At 44.9% G+C, this 21,574-nt stretch overlaps 1 protein-coding gene across 1 annotated transcript in view; it reads right to left on the bottom strand.

Annotated features, from left to right (window-relative positions):
* Window positions 1–21,574, bottom strand: part of ANKFN1 (ankyrin repeat and fibronectin type III domain containing 1) — a 265,159-nt gene that overhangs the window by 196,189 nt on the left and 47,396 nt on the right. Inside the window, exon 3 of the mRNA XM_075279403.1 lies at window positions 2,112–2,322. Coding sequence (XP_075135504.1) covers window positions 2,112–2,322 — 211 coding nt within the window. The remainder of the gene's footprint in view (window positions 1–2,111; window positions 2,323–21,574) is intronic.

Genomic DNA, 21,574 nt, shown 5'->3' with positions numbered 1-21,574 from the left:
TGCTGTTGGCGACACATTCTCTCGCTAGGATTGTGTATTGTGTGTCTAGGCAGGTTCTTCGAGCAGATATTGTGCCCAGGTTTACAATTTACATTACGGAAAATACAGAAAAGAAGACAAGTAAGAGTATAAAGGAACGGCGAGGACAGATTATCTTCTGAACGTCTTTGGGGAAACATAAAGGGACACTTGGAGGATAATACAGAAAGCCTTTGCTTTATGAGTCTAATGCTAGAAACTGAAAAACTCTGATTCTCATGTAAATTAGAAATACTGGAATGCTCGCCCGCTCCATCTAGACATAAAAGCTCTATCTTTATTGTATCTGAATTGTATAGATATGTTAGGAGATGACAAGTGGATAACTCTACAGCTGATCCATTCACTATTTCTATCCGGAATAATAGAATTTCCTTTTCCAGTACATAAAGGGTTATGCATAGATTAGGCCATCAATATGAATCTGGTGGGACTCCGAGCACTTATAGTATGTATGGTATTTGCCATGCTATATTGCAGCTAAGTTCTATTAACTTGAATGACTGCCCTTTCAATCAGATGATCGGTTTGGGTGCCAGTACCAGGGGTGAACCTAGCCTTTTTGCCGCCTGAGGCGAATGACAGAAAGCCACCCCCCCGTGCAACGCCCCGCCCGCGTAGGACGCAGGCACACGTCGGGTGCGGGCCTGATTACGTGGCCACGTCACCCGGCGTGTGGGGAGGAGGCGGAGGATCGGAGGGGGTGGCGTTAGCAGGCAGAGACCAGGCAGGGAGAGGACCTGCTCTCTGCTAAGCGTGAGGGGCGGCCGCTGGAGCAGCGCTGCTAATAAGTGAGTTAAAGCAGCGCTGCGTCCACAGGGCCGCCTCAGTCCACCGCTCGCTTCCCCTGCCGGGCTGCCAAGACGGTGACGCTAAGCCAGTCCAGGACAACTTGTCCCACACTGGCTTAGGTCAGTAAAAATGCCATCCCCCCCCCCCCCCCCCCGTCCCCCAGGGCCCCGGCATAGCGCCGCCTGAAGCGACCACTTCAGGTCGCCTCATGAGAGATGCGGCGCTGGCCAGTACCGATCTGATATTGATGACGTATACTAAAGGGTTAAAAAGTACAGATGTAGCAGAGTTAACTTGACTTTCTTTAGCATGGTATCTTATCACAGACGACAACAAAAGCCAATGGAAAGCGTTGAATGAAACCATGTGCCATATGTTGTTTATGTATTAAGGAAACGTCTATGAATCTAGCCTGGGCAGAAGCCTGTTTTTCATGAGATATTTGACCTAAATAAAATCCTACCAAACATGCCCTGCTTAGGATTCTAGGAATAGAATATGCAAAGTAAATGGGTCGCCAAGTGTCTATATTCATTGGATGCCCAACTTTTTTGTTTAGAGCCCAAATTCTGCGACTATGAATTTCGTAATATATTTTTGTAATTTTTTTTTTCTACAGAGCTCACAATCCACTCCAAGGATACAGAGATATTCAATTCTGACGCGACAATCTGGTAACCACCAGGGTTAATAATGCTGGCTGAGTTTTTATTTAAGCGTATAGACTTTCTACGACAGTTGCAGCAGAATAATGCGGGGGTCTCCAGCAACCTCAGACAGGGGTGTCCAATTGTGTACTCACAAACAACCAATCCTGTGCTTATTACCCTTTAGATGCTGCGGCCAATAGCAACTGCAGAATCTAAGGGGTTTTGGAGGAAGGGGGCTCCCTCCTGGAGGCATTGGAACTCATTTGCCTTTGCATAGCAGCCTGTACTCCAATGAAGGCCTCCAAGGTTGCTTATTTATAATCTTATTATCTTATTTTATACCCACTATACTGCTCCTCCTGCTCTATAACATGAACCTCCTAAATAAAATCAGTATCAAATAAGCTTCTTAGAGCCGTCCATCGGTGGCTGCAGGGATCTAGGATTGTATCATTTAGTTTTATAGCACTGGGATATAAGATACAATGAATGAATATTTTATTAAAGGCCACGCCCACTCACAGCACCCAATAAGCTTTACCTGTACAATCATGTGACATCCCCGATATAGATATCCTTTGAATGACATTGTAATTTTTGTACGATGACCACTAATCCCCCATTACTTACAGTGCGGGCTCTCTCGGGCTCCAGCTTTTAGAAGAGTCCTTGCAATCGGCACATTATTGGTCATAATGGCGATATCCAAAGGTGTTAACCCTTCACTGTTGGGTGTATTAAGGTCCAGTTCCTCGGCTGTGTACTGATAGAGAAGAATCTGCACCGCCTCCAGATCCTGCTGCTCCACTGCCTCAAACATGGCTTCATTGCACTGGAAGTTCTGCCAAAAAATAATACAAATCTGTCAACCAATGTAAAAACTTCAATATCTGCCGGCTATCAGTTGTAATTAAAGGGATGTTACAGGTGAAAGAATGGATGATAAATACTAGATCCCCGGGGGAGCCCTGACCAAACAAGAAAAAAAAAATTCTATGGTGAAACAGGATTTCGGAGTTATCCAGGTCTGATACTGAGTTCCGTTTTCTCCTTTCAGGAAGTGACATCATGTCCCTTGATCAAATGACTATGCTGCAGCTTACTCTCAAATGTATGGGCTGGGCTTTAGCCTGGTCATGTGACCAAAGGATGTGATGTCACTTCCTGAGAAGAGGAAGTGGGTCTAGGTTTAGATTTTTATACTGCTAACTAGAGATGAGCGAGTAGTATTCAATCAAATACTACTGTATTCAAAATACTCGTACTCGATCGAGTACCACTCGCTATTTGAATGGAAAAGTTCGATGCAGAACCAGCATATAACTATAGCATTCGGCCAATCAACGCTGGTTCTTCTCCTACCTTTAGAAGTCTTCTCTGTGCAATGTCCCCGTGGCGTCTTCTGGCTCTTCATTCACTCTGCCAGGCATCGGGCCTGGGCAGAGCCGACTGCGCATGCCCGCTTGTAGTGTGGACATGCGCAGTCGGCTATGCCCAGGCCCGATGCCTGGCAGAGTGAATTCAGAACCGGAAGATGACGCGGGGACAATACACGGAGAAGACTTCTCGGAGGATCCAGCCCGACCCTCACTCGTGGACTTGGGTAAGTATAATTTGATCGAATTTTGCCTACCCCTGAAACGAGCGTTTTCCCCCCATACACTATAATAGGGTTTGATATTCGATTCGAGTAGTCGAATATTGAAGGGCTACTCGAAACGAATATCGAAGCTCGAACATTTTACTGTTCGCTCATCTCTACTGCTAACCCCTAAGCCATCATAAACGCTCATTGAAAGCATTCTTACCGCACATCCCCCTGCATATATATATATATAGTCCTATGAAAAAGTTTGGGCACCCCTATTAATCTTAATCATTTTTAGTTCTAAATATTTTAGTATTTGCAACAGCCATTTCAGTTTGATATATCTAATAACTGATGGACACAGTAATATTTCAGGATTGAAATGAGGTTTATTGTACTAACAGAAAATGTGCAATATGCATTAAACCAAAATTTGACCGGTGCAAAAGTATGGGCACCTCAACAGGAAAGTGACATTAATATTTAGTAGATCCTCCTTTTGCAAAGATAACAGCCTCTAGTCGCTTCCTGTAGCTTTTAATCAGTTCCTGGATCCTGGATAAAGGTATTTTGGACAAACAATTCAAGTTCAGTTAAGTTAGATGGTCGCCGAGCATGGACAGCCCACTTCAAATCATCCCACAGATGTTCAATGATATTCAGGTCTGGGGACTGGGATGGCCATTCCAGAACATTGTACTTGTTCCTCTGCATGAATGCCTGAGGATTTGGAGCGGTGTTTTGGATCATTGTCTTGCTGAAATATCCATCCCCGGCGTAACTTCAACTTCGTCACTGATTCTTGAACATTATTCTCAAGAATCCGCTGATACTGAGTGGAATCCATGCGACCCTCAACTTCAACAAGATTCCCGATGCCGGCATTGGCCACACAGCCCCAAAGCATGATGGAACCTCCACCAAATTTTACAGTGGGTAGCAAGTGTTTTTCTTGGAATGCTGTTTCTTTTTGGACGCCATGCATAACGCCTTTTTTTTATAACCAAACAACTCAATCTTTGTTTCCAAAATGAAGTTGGCTTCTCCAAATGTGCTTTTGCATACCTCAGGCAACTCTATTTGTGGCGTACGTGCAGAAACGGCTTCTTTCTCATCACTCTCCCATACAGCTTCTCCTTGTGCAAAGTGCGCTGTATTGTTGACTGATGCACAGTGACACCATCTGCAGCAAGATGATGCTGCAGCTCTTTGGAGGTGGTCTGTGGATTGTCCTTGACTGTTCTCACCATTCTTCTTCTCTGCCTTTCTGATATTTTTCTTGGCCTGCCACTTCTGGGCTTAACAAGAACTGTCCCTGTGGTCTTCCATTTCCTTACTATGTTCCTCACAGTGGAAACTGACAGGTTAAATCTCTGAGACAACGTTTTGTATCCTTCCCCTGAACAACTATGTTGAACAATCTTTGTTTTCAGATCATTTGAGAGCGGGCTGTCCATGTTCGGCGACCATCTAACTTAACTGAACTTGAATTGTTTTGTAGAAAGAAATGGTCCAAAATACCTTCATCCAGGATCCAGGAACTGATTAAAAGCTACAGGAAGCGACTAGAGGCTGTTATCTTTGCAAAAGGAGGATCTACTAAATATTAATGTTACTTTTCTGTTGAGGTGCCCATACTTTTGCACCGGTCAAATTTTGGTTTAATGCATATTGCACATTTTCTGTTAGTACAATAAACCTCATTTCAATCCTGAAATATTACTGTGTCCATCAGTTATTAGATATATCAAACTGAAATGGCTGTTGCAAACACCAAAATATTTAGAACTAAAAATGATTAAGATTAATAGGGGTGCCCAAACTTTTTCATAGGACTGTATATATATATATATATCTCTGTAGTTAACAAGGTCAGTATAATGGTGTTGGTAGGAGGAAGGTGATTTTTTGCCATCCTGGGCATTGAGCCCTGGCTAACGTTTCTCACAGCTAGAAGTTCACTTAATATATCTGCAGCTTCAGTCATGCCAAGGTACTTTGCTAGATTGTAGGTAAAATGTATCAGCTGGCTGTAAAAATGTATTTCCACATATTATTTCCACTATTCTTTTTGTTATTCAGGTAAAATCTAAATTTAAAATTACACAAAAATTCTGACTGTATTTACTTAAATTTTTTACAAAATTATCTTATATATTGTAATATAATTGTCAATTTTTCTCATTTTATTTAATCCCATAACCCCTCCTTCATCCCACATTTAGGACAGCAGGGATCAGGAACAGAGGGGTAATTTTTCTTAGCAAAGGGACAATGTTTGGCGGTCACAAAAAGCTTTCCTTACATATTTAATTGGGGCAGACTATTCCTTTAAGGATGGTTATTTATCAGACGTCCGATACAGATGTAGCAAATTTTACCTGCCAATGATAACCTGCCTCAACGCGATAGTATATACCAGCGGAATACAACAAAGCCATTGATAGAGTATACTTACAATTCTGTGCCACAATGTAGTGTAGTTAACATCTGAACATGGTGGTTTTGGTGGAAAAAAAATGGTTAATCAAACACTCTAAGGGGAAATATATATACGAGGGTAGTCTGAAAAGTTTCCGACCTCCACACGGAGATGGCAACACTCGTCAACCAAAGTTGGGGAATGTGTTCGCGCATGCGTTGGAATGTACTCACAAAAATCAGCCAATTTGCACCAGAGTTTTTTCTTTGACAGTTGTTGTAGTGAGTCGATGCGAGTGATTTTGTGAAACTGGATAAAATCGAATATCGAAGTGTCATTAGAGATTTGTTTTTGAAAGGCAATACGCCTTCGCAAATTAAAGACGAGTTGGATGCTGTGTACGGGGACTCTGCACCATCATGTACCACCGTCAAATTTTGGGCAGCTGAATTTAAACATGGCCGTACCAGCTTGTTTGACGATGAACGTTCGGGACGGCCAAAAACTGCAACTACGAATTAAAAAATTGCTCAAATTCACCAAATGGTGCTAGAGAACCGTCAAATTAAGGTTAGAGAGATAGCAGAGGCTATGAGCATATCAATAGAACATGTTTGCCACATATTGGTTAAGATTTTAGGGATGAGAAAGCTGACCACGCGCTGGGTGCCGCAATTGCTCACTCTGGACCAAAAACCTGTTCGGATGAAAATTTGCAAAGTTGTGTTGGCGCAGTTTAGGGGCAATAAATCAGAGTTTTGGCGCCAATTAATTGCTGTGCATTAAACTTGGATGCGCCATTACACCCCAGAAACAAATACACAGTCAAAACAGTGGACTGCAAAAGAAGATATTCCATTTTATCCATTTTCACAAAATCACTCGTATCGACTCACTTCAACGACTGTCAAAAGAAAAACCACTGGTGCAAAATGGCTGAAATTTTTGTATATTCCAAGGCATGCACGAACACATTCCCCAACTTTGGTTGACGAGTCTTACCATCTACATGTAGAGGTCGGAAACTTTTTAGACTACCCTCATATATATTCAGGTCATGAATATATCTGGCAATTTTTATAATATGTCTATGCTGGGTCTGTTGTATACAGGTCAACAACATAGTAGGATGGATTAGATACGAGCTCATCTCCTACTAGCGGGTGGATTTTCTCAGCCTATGAGCCTCTAGCAAAGGTTCTCTTTACGGCACAAAGTATTGGTCTATAGAGCTATACTATATGTATGACCTATCTATCTATCTATCTATCTATCTATCTATCTATCTATCTATCTATCTCCTATCTATCTCCTATCCCCTCCAGCAATACACGCGGCACTGGCAAAGCTATTCACCCTCGTGCTCAATGCTGGACACTTCCCCGAAGACTGGAACAAAGGGCTCATAACCCCCATCTACAAGAATGGGGACCAATATGACCCCAACAACTACAGAGGGATCTGCGTCAGCAGCACGCTGGGGAAACTGTTCAACAGCATCATCAATAACAGAATCCTCACCTTCCTCACACAACACGGGGTCCTCAGCAAGAGCCAAGCAGGGTTCATGCCAAACCACCGCACCACAGACCATATCTACACCCTGCACAGCCTCATCAAGACGCACGTCCACAACACCAGAAGAGGCAAGATATTCGCCTGCTTCGTAGACTTTAAGAAGGCGTTTGATTCAGTATGGCACCCAGGCCTACTCCTGAAACTCTTAGAGAGTGGAATAGGAGGAAGAACGTACGACGTCATCAAGAGCTCCTACACCGGAAACCAGTGCAGTGTGAAGGTGAATGGGAAAAGGACAGCATACTTCCAACAGGCCCGAGGGGTCAGACAAGGCTGTAGCCTGAGCCCAACGCTCTTCAACATCTATATCAATGAACTGGCTACAGCCCTGGAGGCCTCACCAACCCCAGGCCTCACCCTGAACAATCGAGAGGTGAAGTTCCTGCTATACGCCGATGACCTCTTACTCCTGGCCCCCACCGAGAAAGACCTCCAAGAAAGCCTGTCAGTGCTGGAAAAATTCAGCACCACATGGGCCCTACCCATCAACCAGAAGAAGACCAAAGTCATGGTATTTCAGAAGAAGGGCCACAATAAAGCCTCCACCACCCCACAATTCACACTGAACGGCTCCACACTGGAGAAAACCAACAGCTACACCTACCTGGGGCTGGAGCTCAGCCAATCAGGAAGCTTCAAAGCAGCAATAGAAACCCTGAAAGCAAAAGCCTGCAGAACCTTCTACGCCATCAGAAGACAACTGTACCACCTCAAACCACCGGTGAGGGTCTGGCTGAAGATATTTGACACTGTCATCTCCCTGATCCTTCTCTATGGCAGTGAGGTTTGGGGCCCAGCCACCTACCCAGACCAGTCAAAGTGGGATTCCAGCCCAACAGAGAACTTCCACCTGGAGTTCTGCAAATACCTGCTCCATGTCCATCGCAACACCACCAACATGGCCTGCAGGGCAGAGCTAGGCAGACTCCCCCTATGGCTCACCATACAGAAGAGGGCGCTAGCTTTCCAGGCACACATCCAGGGAAGCAAGCCCGACTCCTACCACCACCAAGCATGGCTAAGCCACCTGAGCAAACCAGACACCCCCCGACCAAACAGCCAACCACCAAACCAAAAACACCAACAGATGATAACCAAGGCCGAAATAAAGGTGACCACGAGAGGCAAACAGAGAGCGGTACATTGAAGAATGGAGAAACGAAATAAATAACTCCAAGAAACTCACCGTGTACCAATCCCTACAAAGGGACTACACCATGGCCACCTACCTGGAGAGAATACGCCACCCCAAACACAGACAAGCCCTGAGTCGGTACAGACTGAGCGCCCACAACCTAGAGATAGAGACGGGGCGATACAGGCAGACATACAAGCCACGGGAGAACAGACTGTGCCAGCACTGTGACCAGGAGGTCCTAGAAGATGAGACCCACTTCCTGCTACACTGCACCAAATACTCAGCTGTGAGGGCCGTCTACTACCAAAGACTCTCTGCCCACATCCCAGACTTCATATCTGCAGACGAGAAGAGGAAACTCTACATCCTACTGGGAGAAGAAGAGGCCACTGTGGAGATCGCTGCCCAATACGTGTCCAGCTGTCACCAAATAAGAGGAAGATGAGACTCCACAGACTGTTATATTTATCCCAAAACACCCGCCCCACCCCACCCCACCTCCCCATATAGCAGTCACCAACGAAGAGGAAGATGAGACTCCACGGACTATTATACCCCAAACCAACCGCCCCGCCCCACCCCACCTCCCCATATAACGATCACTAACGAAGAGGAAGATGAGACTCCATGGACTGTTATACCCCAAACCACCCACCCCACCCCCACCACTCACCCACGCGAGTCCAACTCCCCCCCCCCCCACTTTACTAGCTTTGGCAATGCCAAATATCTATTCGGACGTGCCAATAAAGCTTTTTTGATTTGATTTGATTTGATCTATCTATCTCCTATCTATCTATCTCCTATCTATATATCGATAATACATATTGTACAGAGATGGGCAAACCGGATTCGACTTGAATATTCCAAGTGTATTAAGTTTTGAACGAAACTAAACAAATGATTCGCTTTGGACATATAAAAATGGCTGCCACATTATACTCAGGGGTCTCTAATTCAGGTCATGAATATTTCTGGCAAGGTTTTTATAATATGTCTACGCTGGGTCTCTGGTATACAGGTCAATAACATGGTAGGATGGACTAGATACTAGCTCATCTCCTACCAAAGGGAGGATTTTCTCAGCCTACGAGCCTCAGTAGCAAAGGTTCTCTTTACGGCACAAAGTATTGGTCTATAGAGCTCTACTATATGTATTATCTATAGATAGATAGATATTTAGATAGATAGATAGATAGATAGATAGATAGGAGATAGATGATAGATAGATAGATAGATAGATAGATAGGAGATAGATAGATAGATAGATAGATAGATAGATAGGAGATAGATAGATAGATAGATAGATAGATAGATAGATAGGAGATAGATAGATAGATAGATAGATAGATAGATAGATAGATAGATAGATAGATAGATAGATAAGATAGATAGATAGATAGATAGATAGATAGATAGATAGATAGATAGGAGATAGATAGATAGATAGATAGATAGATAGATAGATAGATAGATAAGATAGATAGATAGATAGATAGATAGATAGATAGATAGATAGATAGATAGGAGATAGATAGATAGATAGATAGATAGATAGATAGATAGATAGATAGATAGATAGATAGACCAATATTTTGTAAAGAGAACCTTTGCTACTGAGGTTCATAGGCTGACAAAATCCTCCCATTAGTAGATGAGTTTGTATCTAGTCCATCCTACCATGTTATTGACCTGTATACCAGGGACCCAGTGTAGACATACTATAAAAGTTTCCAGAAATATTCATGACCTGAATTAGAGACCCCCAAATATAATTTGGCAGCCATTTTTATGTGTCCGTAGCAAATCATCATTTGTTTAGTTTCGATTAAAACTTAATAAACTTGGAATATTCGAGTCGAATCCGGTTTGCCCATCTCTATTCAGGAGCTCTTTTCCATAAAAGGAAGAACTTTGTAATTTTTTGGGGTTCTAAGTAAGGTTTGTGATCGGCCCCGGTGGTGCGGTAGTGACTGTGTTGCGTTGCGTTCCTCCTCCTCAGCCATTCCTTAGCAATCACAATCATTTCTTTAGTATCATCATCCGAGGCCTTTATTGTTTCCTTTCCTTGGGCACAAGTCAGATATAATTAGGCTTGTATACTGTAGCCGTAAACCACAGTAGTAGTCAGACCCATCTGTTTCTATATTTAACCCGGATTATTTTCCAGATAAGGTTTTCGAAATTCAAAGATCCTAAATCACAATTTGTTAATGGTCTTGAACATGTATAAACTATGAGCAAGCTATGTAATGAGCAGAACATGTGCAGGCCATGCTAAACCGTAACCCAACCTAAAGATATGCTGCGATGAATTTCCTTCCTCCCATAGATGATTGGGCATAAACTATACAAGAGCCATATGACACAACAAAGAACAAAAGGGGCGAAGTCAATGGAGTAGAAAGAAGGAAAGACACAAAGGCTTTGGGCTTGCTCTCTTGATATTCAGGCGTTCAGGTGCTATTTACTGGAATCGGCCCATTCTAGCCATTCCTTCGGGGAATGGAAACCTTCTGATCTATACAAATGAATTTTAATATTTAGGGTCCTCTCAGAACAACAAGAGGTCTGTTCAACACACCTGAAACATGGACACCACAATGGGTCTGTATTACAGGCGTCGGAACGCAATAAAATTATATCACAGCACGTGGTTTCATCATCTCTTTTAGTCTCCAAGTACACGTACAACCGACGTGGTGTCAGCTTACCTAGAAGGATTGATGCTGATTTGAAGGCAAAAAGGAACACACACCAAATATTGGATGGAATTTAGATTTCTTGCAACATCTTTGCCCATTCAGGCTATCCTCCGTCCGCATGTTATGGCACAGCAGTCATGTCCGGCTTGATTCCCTGTGTTAGGTTCTTCTTGTATAATATTTCCTTACCTCTGTAATTTATTTTCTACCACACCCATAATTAATCTTAGCCTTACCTGTGTGATTGACAGCCTATCTTCCTATCAGATCTGGGGCAGGCTCTTCCTCCTTAGTTATTGTTTGCTCACACTCACCTTGACCTTGGTGCTTGCTATTGCCTTGTGCGTGCTGGCTTTCTCTATACATATTTCTGACCTCTGACTATTCTCTAGGATTTTGATTCTGTACTGCGCTGCTCAACTAGTATCAACCCCTTTGCTAGCTGACCTCCCTATTGTTATTGTTTGTCTTGTCTTTGTTCTGTGTCATCACTTATATCTTAAGAAGGGACTGCCACCCAGTTGTCCTCTGTTGCCTAGGGCAGTGAGACAAGTAGGAAGGGACAGGAAGGGGGTTCAGCTCACTGTCTTATCATGTTACTCCTCCCAGGGTTCACCAGCAGCTACTGGAGAATTGCTCTTCTAGCAATTCCCTTATATTTCTCTTTTGTTCATTCATTTTGCATTTTAATCATTGACAAAAATGAACATTTTTACTTTGCAGCATTTTTCCGAACCGGACTATAACTTTTACGTAGTATCATATACTGCAGCTTTAGGACAAGGATCGAGGAAAGAACATTTTGGGCAAACCCCATGCCCTTGTGTTGGCACCATAATAGAGGAACCAGCCTGATCTTTGCTGTAGGACTACTGTCCGTCAGTTCTATAGATGGAACTGATTACAGATTCATCTTTATACCATCAATTTGTTTTTCAGAGCACGACGAGCAATCTCTTGCATATTGTTTGTGTACTCTACCCTATATGATATGTGGCACTTTGACATTTTCAATTGGGCTTTTTAGAATAGCAAAAAAAATTTCTAATGTAATACAGGAAAATGCGGCCACTTCACTTTGTAAACGAATCTTGTAAGAAACGACAAAAAAATTCTGAAGTACGACATGCACCTGACCTTTTCTTTTTCGGTGAAATATACTATGAGTCTAGCGTTGAGTGGATAGATCGGAAAAATAAAGAACAAAAGCTCCTACATTGTTAATAAAAATAAATAAATATATATATATATATATATATATATATATATATATATATATATATATATATATATATATATATTAACCCCATAATGACCAAGACTTTTGGGGCCCTAAAGGTCAAGGTCACAATAAATTTTATAGCAATTTTATAGCAAAACTTATCCAATTTGCCAAATTTAAATTTTGCAAATATAGATTTTTTGCAGAGTTTTTTTGAGCTAATGTTTTGGGAGGGGATTACGTAGGGAGACCTTGAATGCACGTTCCATGGTAGATCATGTCAAAATCCAGACAGTGGCTTCTGTGATCAGATTATCTTCTCATGGGTGCACCGTTCTGCAAAGCTGTTCCCGCACTTAAGTTCTACATGAGAAGGCCCAGCTTGACCCCCATCCTGCACATTGTTCAGCACCATTTTGGGGCAAATCAAAAATGCACCATGAAACTGGTAACTAAAATTATTCCCCCGAATGTATCCTGCAGAGCAAGAGAACCAGAGTCCTTCAGTTAGCTCCGCTGGGCACTTCCATATCTCCTTGCCTGCCCCCCATCTTTCTTATTCTCCTTATGGAAATATAGCAGGCAGTGTAGTGGCCAAGAGCCTCAGGTCTGTTACATACCCACAAAGGGTTAACCCGACCACATTCAGAAACAGCTCGACACAATAAAAGAGCCCAGAAAGTACAAAAAGTTGAATTCAAATAAATTAATAAATAATGTGACTGTATCCCAAAATTCATTATTTCTGGGAGGCCCAGGGGCAGGGGTGAACTTAGGGTTTGTGCTGCCTGAGGCGGACGGCAGAAAGCCTCCCCCCCCCCCCACCCGGAGGAGGGTGGGGCTGGGCGTAGGAGGCGGGGCCGAGTGGAGGGGGCGGAGCAAGCGTCATTAGCAGGCAGGGAGAGGACCTGCTCTCTGCTAAGTGTGAGGGGTGGCCACTGGAGCAGCGCTGCATCCACAGGGCCCCCCCAATCCACCGCTTGCTTCCCGTGCCGGGCTGCCAAGATGGTGACGCTAAGCCAGTCCAGGGCTTGTCCTGGACTGGCTTAGGTCAGCAAAAATGCCGCCCTCCCCCGGGGCCCCGGCATAGCGCCACCTGAAGCGGTCGCTTCAGGTCGCCTCATGGGAGGTGCGGTGCTGCCCAGGGGAGGTCTAAAAAAAAAAAATTATCTTTTCTTCACCTCTTTTTGGCCTCTTAATGGTGTCTGTCTCTCTTTCCATCAGGCTCTTGGGTGATGTCATGGGCTTGGGGTCACCGCTGAAGCCTGTCATTGGGACTCTAGTGACTCTGAGCACATGATGTCACCAGGTGGCCCAAAAGAAGTGAGGGAAAGTGAGTATAAATGCATGCCCTTGTGAATACTGGTGACCCAATCACAGATATCAGTGGTGACCCAGGGCCAATGATATCACAGAAGAGAACCGAATGTCACCAGCAGAGCACCAGATGCTGCAAAGAGGTAACAGGAGGGTAGTATGAATTTTTTTTACAGCTCCCCCGGGTCTTCACCTATATAATAACATACCGCAATGCATGTGACGACACCCAATTTAGACTGTCCAAGTTGCTGATGATGTCTGGGGAAGCTTGGTCACCTAACTACTGTCTATTTCTATATAAATCATCCTCCACCACTACAAGACCACATGGTTTGGTCATTCTGGTTTGCAGATGCTTTAAGGACTGCAATCCTGGTTGTCACTGAGTATCTGTCACTCTACATCATATTGGTGCTAATACTTGCAGGTTACGTATTCTGGAGACTAAAGGAACAGTGTGTACAAGTCCATGTCTATGGTCACAATACGCACATTGTCCCTTTATGTATCGTAATGACTTCCCTGGGCTGCAGATATCACATAGGTGCCCTGTTCTAGACACTGTGACAAGAGCCTTACTGGTGCAGGACACAGGGCACCATTGTACTGGTACGTGAACAATCTGCAGACACCCTGCAGCTGCACGCACAAATGGTTTGTTTTGTTATACCTGGGACCTGGGCGAAAAATCAACAGTGCCTATGTCTCCCCAGTATTATACCTGAAACTGAAGGATCAAGTGGGGGCTTACAGACAGTAGTCGTCTATTACCACACGTCAATTCTTAAAGGGAATGTGTCACCAGTTGGAATTGCTTGCTCCTTCCTATATAGATAAGATGGAAAAATCTAAATAAAATCACTAAAAAAAACCTAAAAAAAAAATATGTTTAAAATAAAAACTTGAATTAAAAATAGGTCATTTTTCTTTCTTTTTTTTTTTTTTTTTTACCAAATTCCCTTTAAATCCAACTTAATTTTTGAAGAGCAACCAATGTGACGACACCCAATTTAGACTGTTGGTGGGGAGCTGTAATTTATGGAAAATTAAACAAATCACCAATAAAAATCCAAAACATATCTCAATATATTTCCCTTGCAGTCCAACTTAAAGGGATCCTATCATTAAAACTCAGTTTTTTCTGCCTAACACGTCAGAATAGCCTTAAGAAAGGATATTCTTCTCCTACCTTTAGATGTCTTCTCTGGACCGCCGTTCGGTATATAATCCGGTTTTCGTCAGTATGCAAATGAGTTCTCTCACAGCACTGGGGCGGGCTCCAGCACTCAAACAGCACTGGGGGCGTCCCCAATGCTGCGAGAGAACTCTCCAGCACCGCCTCCATCTTCTTCTGGAATGGCCTCTCTTCGCATCTTCTTCCGGCGGAGGCTTCCAATTTCTAGGCCTCAGGCCTAGGCAAAGCCGATTGCCCATGCCCGCCAACCACAAGAAAATGGCCACTTATACAGTATTGTAAGCGGCCATTTTCTTGTGGCCGGCAGGCGTGCGCAGTTGGTTGCCCGAGGCCTAGAAGATTGAAGCCTCCGCCGGAAGAAGATGCAAAGAGAGGCCATTCCAGAAGAAGATGGAGGCTGCACTGGAGAGTTCTCTCACAGCATTGGGAACACCCCCAGTGCTGTTTGAGCACTGGGGCCCGCCCCCAGTGCTGCAAGAGAACTCATTTGCATACTGACGAAAACCGGATTATCTACCGAACGGCGGCGCTGAGAAGACATCTAAAGGTAGGAGAAGAATAGCCTTTCTTAAGGCTATTCCGACGTGTAAGGCAGAAAAAAATGGGTTTTAATGATAGGATCCCTTTAAGGGTTTTTGGAAATCAACCAATATGGCCACCCTTACTGTCCCCCAGTATGGTGGGACTCTTCATTTGTAAATCTGACCATGCACACAATGATATACCCCGAGTTTTATATAAATTTAAGAAATGGATATGTCCCAAGTAGAGATGGGCAAATTGGTTTGGAATGAGCCGGGTTTGGCCCGGATATTCCAAACAGTTCGGTTTTTAACGAAACCAAACAATTTGGGATTTGACTCAAACAAACTAAAATATCCAGCTCGAATAGATGATAGCGGGACCACTGCAACTATTATAAATTATATTACTGAACTTGCACAACCCAAAATGAATCAGGGACCCGAAACAAAACAGGTCTTTAGGGCTTCGCCCATCTCAAGTCACTACTTTTTGACTTTTTGTCATGACTTTGCTGATGAAAGATCTATTAGTTCTCCTAGATCATTGTTTCCTTCTATTGTACTTCTGCGAGCCGCTCTGAGCTATAGGATCAGAAGGACGTCTTGTCTTTGGATATATTTCATTCATCACCACTTTACAATTTCAAGGGAAGCTGTCCCATTGAACATAGCGTCTGCTCCATGGCAGCAAGTCATAGTCCAGACCCCAGAAGATAATAAGCATGGGAAGGTGCAGAAAAGAAATTAACAGTCATATCCACCTTTGCTCCCCTCTTGGGTTCTGGGGTTCTTCGCCCAGTGTCTCCTGGGTAATGTTAGCAGACCTCAGGGATCACTGAACCCTGTGATTGGGCTTCAGTAGTCACATGATGAGGAAATGCAGGGGTTTTTTTGTTGCAGATTTTCCTCCGATTTTTTGAGCCAAAGCCAAAAATGGCTACAAAAGGAATAGGAAATATCTAGGAAGTTCTTATACTTTTCCCTTCCGCTCAATACACTCCTGACTTTGGCTGAAAAACCGCAGTAAAATCTGCAACAAAAAAAGCTGTGTTTCCGCAATGTGGGGCCTCAGTCTAATGCCGGGGCCCCACGGGTTATAAATGGCGCGGGAAAAATGGCAGCATTTTACAGTAACTGCCAAGAGGATGGGATTCATGCGAATCCCATGCCCACTGTGCGGTAAAAACCGCAGTGTAGACACATTGTGATTTCCAAAACCGGCACAGTTTTGGAAATCGCAGCATGTCAATTATATCTACAGAAACCCCGGCGACTTTAACCGTAGTTATAATGGTAACAGAAAGTCAGCGGAGGAAAACTCCATGAAATTTCTGTTCAAAACGCTGCGGGAAGAACCACGATGCATATTGTCCCGTGGGGCCTCAGTCTTAGGGTGAGTTCACATGGAGTTTTTTGGTCAGGATTTTGAGGCCATATCCGCCTCAAAATCCTGACCAAAAAGACGGCTCCCATTGAAATCAATGGGAGCTGGAAAAATAAGCGAGTTGCTCATTCTTTCAGGTGGAGTTGCCTCACAACATCCGCCTGAAGACACTCCCTCCTTCCGACTAGGCCCATTCATTTGGGCCTAATCCGAAGCAGAGTTCGCAACTGGATACAGGGTTTTGGAGTGCACAACTTTTTTTGAAGGGGGGGGGGGGTTGAGTGGGAAAAAAACACTCCATTATTTATGCAGTGCTCAAGCCAAAGACTTTTTAGGAATTGGAAATATCTTGGAAGGATATTTGCCAGATCAACTCTTGTTCTTGATTCAAAAATTTACAAAAACTGCAAAAAAACCACAACAAAAATCTGAATGTGAAACCATCCTAATAAACATGATGACTACCAGGTTGTGAGGACCATCACGAGGTCATCTAATGTCCCCACTACTACTCGTACTACAGAAGAGCGGAAACGATAACCAAAATGAAACGTACAAAAATTACACTCAACGAGGTCAAACGCAGACCAAACAGAGACGTAGATGAATGGTCAAAAGCTAAGAGAACTCTCGAATAGAACGTCCCTTTATCATCGCGCTGACCATGTTACCGTATTAAAACCCCGACAAACAATGTCAATGGTGAAATCATTATTCCGCGAGCCAGTCTGCATTAGCTTGTTAAGTTAGAAAAATATTCCTCAACTCATTTTATTCTCCGCCGGCTGATTAAATTACACGCGGGGTCAAAATGTGCGTTTAATCTCAATGTGATCAGAGCTCAATGCGTCTCTTCAATCACGGACTGAATAGAGTTGTTATTTCCAGTTCTGTGCAGAAACGAGAACTACATCTAGACCGAGCTCTTAATTTCCGCAACATCCACAACCACAGATGGGGGGAAAAGCATTACAGATAATGTTTTTGGCTGGGCCGTATGAAGTGCCGTATTTATATCTTAGGTATCTACAGACACAAAACATCTGGAGCCTAAGAAGCTCCGAAGGAATATGATATGACCCCAACCATAACTAAGGCAGCTACTTTGTGTCAATAGTAGAGATAAGACAAATAGTTTGTAACAAACTGGATTCAACCCAAAATTTGCAAAAACTTACGTTGAGGAAGCAGGGAAGAAAGGTCACACGACTTTGATGCTCCGATGACCAGGCAGCCTTCCCCATAAAACCTAACAAGCCTTCCTCATAATGGGACAGCCAGTCATGATGGTCACAACTAGTAGAGATGAGCGAACACTAAAATGTTCGAGGTTCGAAATTCGATTCGAACAGCCGCTCAATGTTCGTGTGTTCGAATGGGTTTCGAACCCCATTATAGTCTATGGGGAACAGATACTCGTTAAGGGGGAAACCCAAATCCGTGTCTGGAGGGTCACCAAGTCCACTATGACACCCCAGGAAATGATGCCAACACCTCTGGAATGACACTGGGACAGCAGGGGAAGCATGTCTGGGGGCATCTAACACACCAAAGACCCTCTATTACCCCAACATCACAGCCTAACAACTACACACTTTACACACTCAATACCACCTCTCTGACAGTAGGAAAACACCTTGAAACATGTGTATTTGGCCCTTGCAGTGAGGAGAGCTTGTCACCAGCAGTGAATTTGGCCCTTGTAGTAAGTTGAGGTTGGCACCAACATTTGTTTTGAAAATCAGGGTGGATTGAGCCTCTAACCAGCAGAGTTTGGGCAAATTCATGGTGGAGGGAGCCTCTAAACACCCCAGTTTGGGCAAATTCATGGTGGAGGGAGCCTCTAAAAACCCCAGTTTGGACCAATTCATGGTGGAGGGAGCCTCTAACCAGCCCAGTTTGGGCAAATTCATGGTGGAGGGAGCCTCTAACCAGCCCAGTTTGGACCAATTAATGGTGGAGGGAGCCTCTAACCAGCCCAGTTTGGACCAATTAATGGTGGAGGGAGCCTCTAACCAGCCCAGTTTGGACCAATTAATGGTGGAGGGAGCCTCTAACCAGCCCAGTTTGGACCAATTAATGGTGGAGGGAGCCTCTAACCACCCCAGTTTGGACCAATTCATGGTGGAGGGAGCCTCTAAACAGCCAAGTTTGGACCAATTCATGGTGGAGGGAGCCTCTAAAAACCCCAGTTTGGACCAATTCATGGTGGAGGGAGCCTCTAACCAGCCCAGTTTGGACCAATTAATGGTGGAGGGAGCCTCTAACCAGCCCAGTTTGGACCAATTAATGGTGGAGGGAGTCGCTAAACAGCCCAGTTTGGGCAAATTCATGGTGGAGGGAGCCTCTAAACAGCCCAGTTTGGACCAATTCATGGTGGAGGGAGCCTCTAAAAAACCCAGTTTGGACCAATTCATGGTGGAGGGAGCCTCTAACCAGCCCAGTTTGGACCAATTAATGGTGGAGGGAGCCTCTAAACAGCCAAGTTTGGACCAATTCATGGTGGAGGGAGCCTCTAAAAACCCCAGTTTGGACCAATTCATGGTGGAGGGAGCCTCTAACCAGCCCAGTTTGGACCAATTAATGGTGGAGGGAGCCTCTAACCAGCCCAGTTTGGACCAATTAATGGTGGAGGGAGCCTCTAACCACCCCAGTTTGGACCAATTCATGGTGGAGGGAGCCTCTAAACAGCCAAGTTTGGACCAATTCATGGTGGAGGGAGCCTCTAAAAACCCCAGTTTGGACCAATTCATGGTGGAGGGAGCCTCTAACCAGCCCAGTTTGGGCAAATTCATGGTGGAGGGAGCCTCTAAACAGCCCAGTTTGGGCAAATTCATGGTGGAGGGAGCCTCTAACCAGCCCAGTTTGGACCAATTAATGGTGGAGGGAGCCGCTAACCAGCCCAGTTTGGGCAAATTCATGGTGGAGGGAGCCTCTAAACAGCCCAGTTTGGACCAATTCATGGTGGAGGGAGCCTCTAAAAAACCCAGTTTGGACCAATTCATGGTGGAGGGAGCCTCTAAACAGCCCAGTTTGGGCAAATTCATGGTGGAGGGAGCCTCTAACCAGCCCAGTTTGGACCAATTAATGGTGGAGGGAGCCTCTAAACAGCCAAGTTTTGGGAAATTCATGGTGGAGGGAGCCTCTAACCAGCCCAGTTTGGACCAATTAATGGTGGAGGGAGCCTCTAAACAGCCCAGTTTGGACCAATTCATGGTGGAGGGAGCCTCTAAACAGCCCAGTTTGGGCAAATTCATGGTGGAGGGAGCCTCTAAAAAACCCAGTTTGGACCAATTCATGGTGGAGGGAGCCTCTAACCAGCCCAGTTTGGGCAAATTCATGGTGGAGGGAGCCTCTAAACAGCCCAGTTTGGGCAAATTCATGGTGGAGGGAGCCTCTAACCAGCCCAGTTTGGACCAATTAATGGTGGAGGGAGCCGCTAAACAGCCTAGTTTGGGCAAATTCATGGTGGAGGGAGCCTCTAAACAGCCCAGTTTGGACCAATTCATGGTGGAGGGAGCCTCTAAAAAACCCAGTTTGGACCAATTCATGGTGGAGGGAGCCTCTAAACAGCCCAGTTTGGGCAAATTCATGGTGGAGGGAGCCTCTAACCAGCAGAGTTGTGGGAAAGCAGGGTGGAGGGAGCCTCTAACCAGCAGAGTTGGTGGAAATCAGGGTGGAGGGAGCCTCTAACCAGCAGAGTTGGGGGAAATCATGTTGGAGGGAGCCTAGTATTAGCAGAATTGTGCAACGCTTATGGTGGATGAGTATGAGGATGCGGAGGAATTGGAGAGGTTGAGTACAGACATGGAGTTTCATGTTGGGGTGCTTTACACAGGTGGGCACAAAAATGAAGGCTCTATCCAGTGGTGGTTCATTTTTATCAAAGTGAGCCGGTCGGCACTCTCAGCTGACAGACGGGTGCGCTTGTCAGTGATGATGCCACCGGCTGCACTGAACACCCTCTCAGATAGGACGCTGGCGGCAGGACAGGACAGCACCTCCAAGGCATATAGGGCAAGTTCAAGCCACAGGTCCAACTTCGACACCCAATACGTGTAGGGCGCAGAGGGGTCGGAGAGGACAGGGCTGTGGTCGGAAAGGTATTCCCGCAACATGCGCCTATACTTCTCACGCCTGGTGACACTAGGACCCTCCGTGGCGGCACTTTGGCGAGGGGGTGCCATCAAGGTGTCCCAGACCTTAGACAGTGTGCCCCTCGTTTGTGTGGACCGGTGAGAACTTGGTTGCCTACTGGAGGAACTGCCCTCCCTGCCGCCAACGTCACATGCTGGAAACATCTCCATCATATTCTGCACCAATTGCCTGTGGCAAGCATTGATGCGATTGGCCCTCCCCTCTACCGGAATAAAAGACGAGATGTTGTTTTTATACCGGGGGTCAAGGATAGCAAAGATCCAGTACTGGTTGTCCTCCATGATTTTGACAATACGCTTGTCGGTTGTAAAGCACCCCAACATGAACTCAGCCATGTCTGCCACAGTGTTAGTTGGCATGACTCCTCTGGCCCCACCGGAAAGTTCAATCTCCATTTCCTCCTCATCCTCCATGTCTACCCATCCGCGCTGCAACAATGGGACGATTCGAAGTTGCCCGGAAGCCTCCTGTATCACCATCACATCATCGGACAACTCTTCTTCCTCCTCCTCCTCCTCCTCCTCCTCCATTAAACGCAGTGAAGCGGACAGATGTGTGGACCTACTCTCCAGCTGTGACGGATCGGATGCTATCCCTAACTCCTCTGTGTGATCTGAGTTATCCCTGATGTCAATCAGGGATTCTCTCAGAACACACAAGAGCGGGATTGTAAGGCTCACCATCGCATCCTCAGAGCTCACCCTCCTTGTGGACTCCTCAAAGACCCGTAGGATGTCACAAAGGTCTCTCATCCATGGCCACTCATGGATGTGAAACTGAGGCAGCTGACTTTGTGGCACCCTAGGGTTTTGTAGCTGGTATTCCATCAAAGGTCTCTGCTGCTCAACCACTCTATTCA

This window comes from Leptodactylus fuscus, chromosome 6, assembly GCF_031893055.1.
Source record: "Leptodactylus fuscus isolate aLepFus1 chromosome 6, aLepFus1.hap2, whole genome shotgun sequence".
NCBI lineage: Eukaryota > Metazoa > Chordata > Amphibia > Anura > Leptodactylidae > Leptodactylus > Leptodactylus fuscus.
Note: the sequence above shows the minus strand (reverse complement) of the source record. Positions and strands in the feature narration are given on the sequence as shown.